At 51.9% G+C, this 8,188-nt stretch overlaps 1 protein-coding gene across 1 annotated transcript in view; it reads right to left on the reverse strand.

Moving 5' to 3' along the window:
* Window positions 1-4,717: 4,717 nt before the first annotated feature.
* Window positions 4,718-8,188, reverse strand: part of TLN1 (talin 1) — a 32,701-nt gene continuing 29,230 nt past the window's right edge. Inside the window, 9 exon segments of the mRNA XM_007455968.1 lie at window positions 4,718-5,286; window positions 5,416-5,544; window positions 5,695-5,877; window positions 5,989-6,051; window positions 6,185-6,310; window positions 6,412-6,536; window positions 6,736-6,841; window positions 7,370-7,477; window positions 7,619-7,804. Coding sequence (XP_007456030.1) covers window positions 5,161-5,286; window positions 5,416-5,544; window positions 5,695-5,877; window positions 5,989-6,051; window positions 6,185-6,310; window positions 6,412-6,536; window positions 6,736-6,841; window positions 7,370-7,477; window positions 7,619-7,804 — 1,152 coding nt within the window. The 3' untranslated portion in view covers window positions 4,718-5,160.

The following is an 8,188-nucleotide window of genomic DNA, read 5'->3' on the forward strand; positions in this document are numbered from 1 at the left end:
GCATATTTTCCACGCGGCTTCCGCCTGGGAGGACGCGGCGCGCTCCCCTCCCCTCTCTCCATCCCCTCCGGGGACGCGCCCCTCTGCGTCCCTTCCTTGCCCCACTCCGGGCTCCACCGGCCCCACCGCCCCTCCACTCACCCCCACCCACCCCCGCTCTCGCCTAACCTTCCCGTGCGCCCTCCCTTCTGCTCCCCTTCTCCCGCGGACTCTCCTCTCTCCCTTGTGAGCCAGCTTTACGCTGAAATTTCTTTTCTGCCCTTTTTTGGGATGTTTCCCGTGGGGAGGCGGAGCCGGGCTGGGGCGAGGAAGGCAGGGGCGAGGGTAAGAGTTACTGAGCTGCTGGGCGTCAGGAGCTGCGGGTGCGGTGTCCCCTCGGACCGAGGCCACCAGAAAGAGCTCCGGGAGCTGGGGCCTAGGGTCGGGAAAACAGAGGCACGGGCGCCAGGCTGTTTTCGTTTTGCTCGGGGTGGGGTGGGGGGAGAGGAAGTGGAGAGCTGCCTTGGAAGGGGGGAAAGGGGAGACCAGGCAGAGGAAGCCTTGCTCCCCAGGGGCAGAGGGGCGGGAGGCCTGGCTTTTGCTGGCGGGGCGGGAACCGTGGGAACCACGGGTCCCGGGCCGGGTGAGATGGGGGCGGGGAGGGAGGGGGCTCTGAAATGTATTTAGATCTGCTTAGGCGACTGCTGCTACACATGGAACAAAAAACTGATCTCGCGGTGTTCACTCCGTCTCCTGTTTCCCCAGACTCTTGAGAGTCTCTTCCATCCACCCTGTAGCCAGTGCCAGACCCCTGGCGGGTAATCAAGAGCTCCCGTCCCTCACTTCCCACATCCACTTAATCCTGTAGGTTCTACTTCCTACAAATGAGGTTCCTCCTCTGAAGTCTCTGGGGTTGCCTTGGGCAGCTCCTTATATTACCTCCTGCCTGGGTCTGTTGTGGTCTTACTCCTGGTTCCCCAGCTCTCCTCGACATTGTTACACAAAAGTCTTTTTTTAAAGTTGGTGCAAGTAGGACCCTAAAATCCTCCCAAACCCCTCCCTTCACCCTCCCTCTTTTGATGGGAAAAATCCGCATCTCTTAAAATGGTATATAAGGCGCTTTGTTTTGGCTCCTGCCCACTTCTCTAGCTCTACCTCCTTTCATTTCCAACCTCACCCCCAGTACACAGACTTGTACTTCTGTGCAGCATTCATACTGAGCTAAGTGCAGGAACTGGAAATCACCATACTTTTCTTGAAGCTTCCACCTTTTATGCATTCTGTTCTCTCTTCCTAAAATGCTCTTCCCTTGGCTGATTCCTGGTGGCTGTAAAGACCAAGTGGCAGCTTTTCTGGGAAGCCTTCCCTAGCCACTTGTCCCGCCCACCCTTTCCACCTAATAGGTGCATGTTTTTGGTGAAGGCTCCTAGCTGACATTCTCATAGTCCCTGTTATAACTGTCCTTGTACCCGTTTGCCTCCTTCACGGATCTCCAGAACAGGGACTGTCTTTTTCAATTCTGAGTCCCCAGTGTAGCATAGCATCAGGCATAGAGTTGGCACTTGGTAAACATTTGCCGGGTGAGTTTTTTGTGCACCGGGTTCAGAATTCACAAAGATACTATGTGGATCTAGGGGAACTCATGGTCTAGTGGGCCAGTTCTCAAACTTCATCTTAGAACCCCCATACACTCTTAAAAATTGAGAGTGGCGTTTGAAGATCCAAAAAGCTTTTGTTGGAGTCATATCTATCATATCTATCAATCTATCAATACTTACCATATTAAAATGGAAACTAAGAAAAAATTTCAATATTTATTAATTCATTAAAAGTAACAGAAACAAAACCATTACACATTACCATGTTAACATACTTTTAGTGAAAAATAACGATATTCACCTCCCCAAATTAGTGAGAGCATGGCAGTTATTTTACATTTTTGCAAATCTCTTTAATATCTAGCTTAATAGAGGACAACTGGATTCTCAAAATCCACTTGAGCTTTCTATCTGTTGCTATGTATTGGTTGTTTAAAGTACCGTATAGGAAGAGAATCTAGTCTCACACAGATACGTAGTTGGAAAAGAGAATAGTATATAGCTGACTCTTGAACAAGACAGGGGTCTGTGAAGTTGAAAATCCATAACTTAACCCTCTGTATGCTCGGTTCCTCCGTATTCATGATTCTGCAACCCTGGATTCAACCAACCGCAGATCACATAGTACTGTAATAAACTAGTCCACATATAAGTGGACTAGTGCCGTTTAAACCCATGTTGTTCGAGGGTCATTGGTATTTGTAGCCTTTTTGGGTGATCCTGGATATTCTTCTTTGATGCTACATCAACACTTGACAGGCGGTATGCTCTTAAGGGTTAGTTGCAATGAGGAACCTGAAACCATATCAATAACCTTTTTGTCCAATGTTTCATTGTAACCAATTAGTCTGTATTGCACTTCAGTTGGATCTTTTACCCAGGGGTAATTTTGTAACATCAAGCATTGGTCATCTGGAAAATGATTCACTGAGCTATGCAGATGTTTCAAATGTCAATACATTTCATTATATATTATTTAAAAAATCATGATGGTTTCAACAGAAAAGTTTAAGTGTGGGGAAGCTGTAAAGCTCATGGCAGAAACAAGTTTTCTAAAATTCTAGTTTTCACTTGAAAGCTTGAATTGTATCATTGGCAACAAGTACCATCAGGTTTTTCCCTGAAGTGACACACTCTGGTTTTTTGTCTTGTTTTTTTTTTTGTTTCTCAAGAAAAGACCTGCCGGATACCCAAGTCTGATAACCATGGTTTGTCTGTCAGTCATTCCTGCAGGTAAATGTGGTGCTCCATGAAAAAAGCAGCTAGTTCAGCACACAACTCAAAGAATTGTCTAGGTGCTTTCCTTGAGACACCACCCATACTTTGGTGTGCAGCAGAAGTGCTCTATGCATACTTCCCAGTTCATCACACAGAATATTGAAGAGACTTGTTGCTAAAGGACTAAGATTTAATAAAATTAATATTTTTTTTACTGCCTCATCAAGGACATTCTTAAGTAAGAAGCCAGCACTTATTTCTTAAATTGCTAGTGCATGGTGGTGCAGACTACAATGACTATTTGTAGTACAGTTTGGGCCACTGCCTTGATTTGTACTAAGGCAGTTTATCCACCAATGTTCTTGTACCATCAGTGCAAATGTCGACACTGTGAAAAAGGATAATAATGTCTTAGTAGTATTATGAAAATAATCTTGACCTTATGGACCCCTGAAAGGGTCTTGGGAACCTCTAGGGGCCGGAGGGCCAACCACAGTTTAAGAACTGCTGGTCTAATGGGTATTCAAGTCTCTCCCCAGAAGGCTCCCTGAGGCATCACTAGTGAGAGGTACGTGACTGGTCACAGTTCCTGAGGATATGGCAGGGAAGTGGTAGCAGGAGTCAGCAGCTGTCCTGGGCTCATAGCTGGAGGAGTTCAGTCTGGACTACCACTTGTTGGGGAAGTTTTAAAAGGGATTTGATCTCTAAGGTCCTCAGCGATGCTAGGACATTGTATCCGGGGTTAGGGGGCCACAGCAGTACGTATTGCAGTTGCCAGTCTGCGTCAGAGAGGTGATAATACATCTCTGTTTTCCAGTGCTTAGCGTGGGCATGGCTTAGTAAATATTGAATGAATTAATCACAGGCAACAGGAGTGATGGTAGGAAGTTGGCACCTCCCCTAATGGGCAGCCCTGGGGAGGACAAACTCATTCTGTCTACTTTAAACTTACTCTAATGGTATAGGAGTAGAAGATGTCATGGCTTCAAGGAGGTGACAGGAGGTGACAAGAGTAGCAGCAGATGGGCGGTAATTGTGTTCTACTTGGAGGGAGAAGCAAGGAAGTAACTGGGCCCCAGGGCTGGTTAGAGAATCATGCATGAAAGTAGCGGCAGAACTGAGAGGACTGCCAGGTGGTCAATGCATTGTGGGCAGTGTGGGCAGCGTGGGAGGATGTGGAAGGAAGTGGAAGCACACAGCACCCACCTCCCTGACCGCGTCCCTCCACTCAACCTACAGGTTAGCAGGGCAGCTGGAACAGGGCTGCGAGCACCCGCCTGGCCACCAGGGGAGCTCTGGTCTCTGATTATGCGGCCTCACGCTTGGGTCCGACTTTTTCAGTTGCTTTTGTTCTAGCGCTATTCTAGGCCGGTGCAGCAGCAAGGCCTGGGAGGGCCTGGAAGTGCCCAACCCAGTCAACAGTTGAGCCTACCTGAGGCAGCCTCAGGTTGGATTTTTTGCTTGTTAACTGCCTCAACCAAATCTGTGGCCACAGTTCTCTTAGGCCCAGACACTTGTATCCATAGGCTTACTGTTTTCAGCAAAGCTGATTTTTGAAAATTTGGATTTGGCTAGGGACTGGATTTGTTCACATACTCTGAGCAGTGATGAAGCACAGAGTATCCCTTGCAGCCACGAAGAGCAGTGGCAGCTGCTGTCCCAGCAACAGAAGAATGACACTTGGTGAGGCGTAGGCGCTGGCCAGTGAGCTAGGGGACAACAGGAGTGCGACTCCTCGGGGACAGCTTCCCATCGAGGATGACTTCAGGGATCTGGGTGCAGGTAGGAGGAAGGGGCCTCAGGGCAGACTGCCGGTCTGCCCCCGCTCCATTTCTGAGCCAGATCAAGTGTGTACAGAACTGAATCCCACTCTCTCTGCCCTGCCCTGGGGGAACCTCCTCATGAAGCCAGGCAGAGGCTGCAGGCAGAGTCACCTTTATTGGAGCATGACCTGTAGGGGGCTTGCACCCTCACGGCCCCCACAGGTAGCTGGGGGGTGGGGCTCGCCAGTATCAAAAAGGAGTAGAAGAGCGGAGGCTGTGGGGACCGGCTGGAAGCTGCTGGCGGGGTGCAGCGGGCTGGGGCCCTGGCAGGTTCAGACTGAGGCCCAGCAGCGTTAATAATACTCTCGGAGCGTTAATACTCTGGGGAGGGGCAGGCACTTAGGGGGGCCCTAGGGCATGAAGGCACTTGGATCCGGGAAGGGACAGGGGATGTGCAGTGGGACTGGGCAGGGCCAGGCCCGGGGTTTGGCAGGCACTTCGGGCAGTGCTGGGGTGGCAGGCTGGGCCCGACAGCCCAGAAGGCTTTGGTGGTGGCAGGCACAGTCTCTGGGCTGGGTCTGCGGCGAACAGAAGCGGCTGCCCTAGTGCTCGTCTCGAAGCTCCGAAGGCAGGAACTTGTACTGCTGTTGCCGGATCTGTGCCAGCTTCTTCCGCGCCTCTTCCAGCTCTCGTTCCTTCCGAAGCATCTCTTCCTGGGCGGCAATGATCTGAGGGATGGAGATCGGGGACTCAGGTCAGTGCGTATGTGCCTTGGGGTTTAGGGTTGTTGAGACCGGCACGGGCACTGGGACCGCCCTGCTGACAGAGTCCCTCAGAGCGTCTGGGACAGAGCTTGCCTGCGCAATGCCCCCGACCATCTTCTCCTTCACCACCACTGTCTCGTTCTCCTGCTCTTCAAAGGCTGCGGCCTTCTGTGCCGCCTTCACCAGGTTATCCGAGGCTCGTTTCACTGCGTTGCCGGCAGCCTGGGTAGAGAGAAGGCAGCATGAGTTGAGAACTCAGGTAGGGTCCCAGCTGAGAGAGTCCCTCAACTCGCTCACAGAAAGCATGCCTTGGGGGTGACAGTTTAAAGCAGCACAGCTCAAGGTACAATGGGATGGGTCAGGGCTCCTCACCTGAAGCCGTTTCATTGCCTCAGAGTCCTGGTCTGCCTTGACCTTGCAGGCCACGAGGAGCTGGGCTGTGGAGGCAGCGACCTGCTTGGCTGATGAGATGAGCTTCTCCTGGCTGGCGTGGCCTTGGACAGCTGCATTGGCTGCCTCACACAGATTGTTGGTGGCTGCAGCCACCATCCGGGCCTGAAACAGGGAGATTAGATTACAGTATGCCTCTTGCCCTGGTCCATCCCCTCTTCCAGCCTTCTCAAGTCTCTGAAGCTCAGAGGGATGTAGGGGAAGTTATACACTCACGGCAGAAATGAGGCCCTGGGACCACTGCCCATCATCCAGTGCATTGGCTGGAATGGCGCCCACCTGTGGAGGAAGGCGGGAGCCTGCTTAGACCTGTGCTCTCCGCAGGTCCTAAGAGCCTCCCGGATACAATGCAGGCAGGTGTGGACGGCAAAGCTGCTGCTGTCCCCTTGCTGCTGGCTATCCGAGTCCTTACCTTCCCTTGGGCCACCAGTTCCCTCTGGGCAGCTGATGCAGCCTTCACCAGGGCACTGGTGGCTGCTGCGATGGACTTGGCAGCTTCTAGTATCTGTTCCTCGAAGTTCAAGGACTCGTCCGCCTCCTGCAAAGAACAGACCAAGGTTGCAGAGAGAGATGGAAAGTAAGAGGGGCTGAAGGTGCAGATGTTCTGAGGGCAGGGAAGAGGGAGGGAGCAGGACTGACCTTGGGTTTGGCCCGAGGCTTCAGCTGCTCCAGCTTTTTGGCTGCAGCCTCAATGGCAGCCGCAGCTCCCAGGAGCTCATTCTCAGCAATGACTGTGGGGTCCTCTGGGTCCACCCATTCTGTTCCTGGTGGGACGAAGTGGGAAAGGAAGAGGCTAAGGCAGAGCAGGGAGGTCAGGGGCACTGGGCAGCACGGTTACTAGCACCGGGGCCTTGGCATCTGTGAGGACTATGGGCAGAGGCCAGCTCCGAGCAGACTACCGGAAGTAGAGGTCTCCCCGGGACAAGGGTCTCCCTTCCCTCCCTGCCCCTGGTCGCCCCTCACCCTTCATGGCCTCAGCAGCCTGGATGAGCTCAGTGACTGAACCAGCCACACGCTTTGAGTGCCCCGTCAACTGCTGCTTCAGTTCTGGGCTGGGCTTCTGCAGGGTCTGGGGAAGACGGGGGCAGGGAGCAGGGAACATCAGATCTTAGCATCTACCTTGACCTTTGAAAAAGGGCAGATCAAAACCCTCCCCACCCTGCCCCCATTCCTAGACCGCTCCACACCACAGCCTCAAACACCACACAACCTATGCAGGTGGACTCCAGGCATCACACGGCACACATGGTGAAGACAGTGGGGCTGGGCTGTGTGCCACTCACCGGCTGACAAGGAACAAGGAGAATGATGAAATGCGAAGAAAGAAGAGATGGACGGGGTAGAGAAGGAGAAGGTCAGGTGGGAAGAGAGGAGAAAACAAAAAGAGGAAGAGATGAGTGGGAGAACCAAAGATGCTAAGACTGATGGGGCCCCAGTGGAAAGGAGACTTGGAAATAAGAACAGATTTTGGGAATAGATGGTGGGACTTGGGGGGGGAGATTTAGACAAAAAATTAGAGAGCGGGGTCTGAGGCCTGTGGGAAGAGCACTGTGTGTTCAGGGAGGCTGGTGTGAGGAGCAGACAACTCCCACCTTACCAGCAGCACGTGGTCCAGCAGTTCCAGGTAGCCATTGGCACATTCCCGGCCATAGTGCAGGGCTCGAAGCCGCACATCAGGGGCCACTTCTGGGTGGTAGGCTGCTTCCTATACCACCGGGTAATATGTTAGCTTTAGGATCCTTTGGGAGCTCCCAGTCCCCCAAGTCCCTACAGTTTCTCCCTACCATGTTCTGCCCTAAAGCTGCCTCACTGCCTCAAACTTCTGCCTCACCACAAGGATGTCTACCTTGCAAGCCCGAAGCATATCTGCGATTGCACGGCGACTTAGATTGGCTGTGGCAATGACATCCTCCTGGCGACAGGAGTTCCCAGCGGCAACAGCCTTGGCCGTTGCCATGGTGATACCCTTGGTCATGCGGATGAAATCTTCTGGGGTAGAGGTCTTGGCAGGTGGCTCTGGGGAACAGAAGACCTGTTGGGGGTAGAACAAGAAGAAAAATTCCACAGTGAGTGAGGCTGTAAGATAGCACAGCAGTCATGTGATTGGTTTATTCATCCATGTGTTCACTCAACAAGCATTCACTGAGTATTTATCATAGGTCAAGTGCTTGGAGACTTTCACACATTCACAGCTAATATAATAGAAGGCAGCTGGTCGTCATTTCTGACTGAAGTGATCAGGGAGAATTTATTTGTTTGAAATTAAAGAAGTACCTCTGAGCTGGGTTTTCATTCGTAAACTAAAGAGAAGCCTTGACAGGGTGAGAGGTGAAGGTGGGCAAGGAGCTGGGTCTTAAGAAATACAGATAATAGGAGGGCATTTTTTTTTTCTTTTTTTTTTTTTTTTGCGGTTTGC

The sequence above is a fragment of the Lipotes vexillifer genome, unplaced genomic scaffold (assembly GCF_000442215.2).
Source record: "Lipotes vexillifer unplaced genomic scaffold, Lipotes_vexillifer_v1.1 scaffold920, whole genome shotgun sequence".
NCBI classification, from domain to species: Eukaryota; Metazoa; Chordata; class Mammalia; order Artiodactyla; family Lipotidae; genus Lipotes; species Lipotes vexillifer.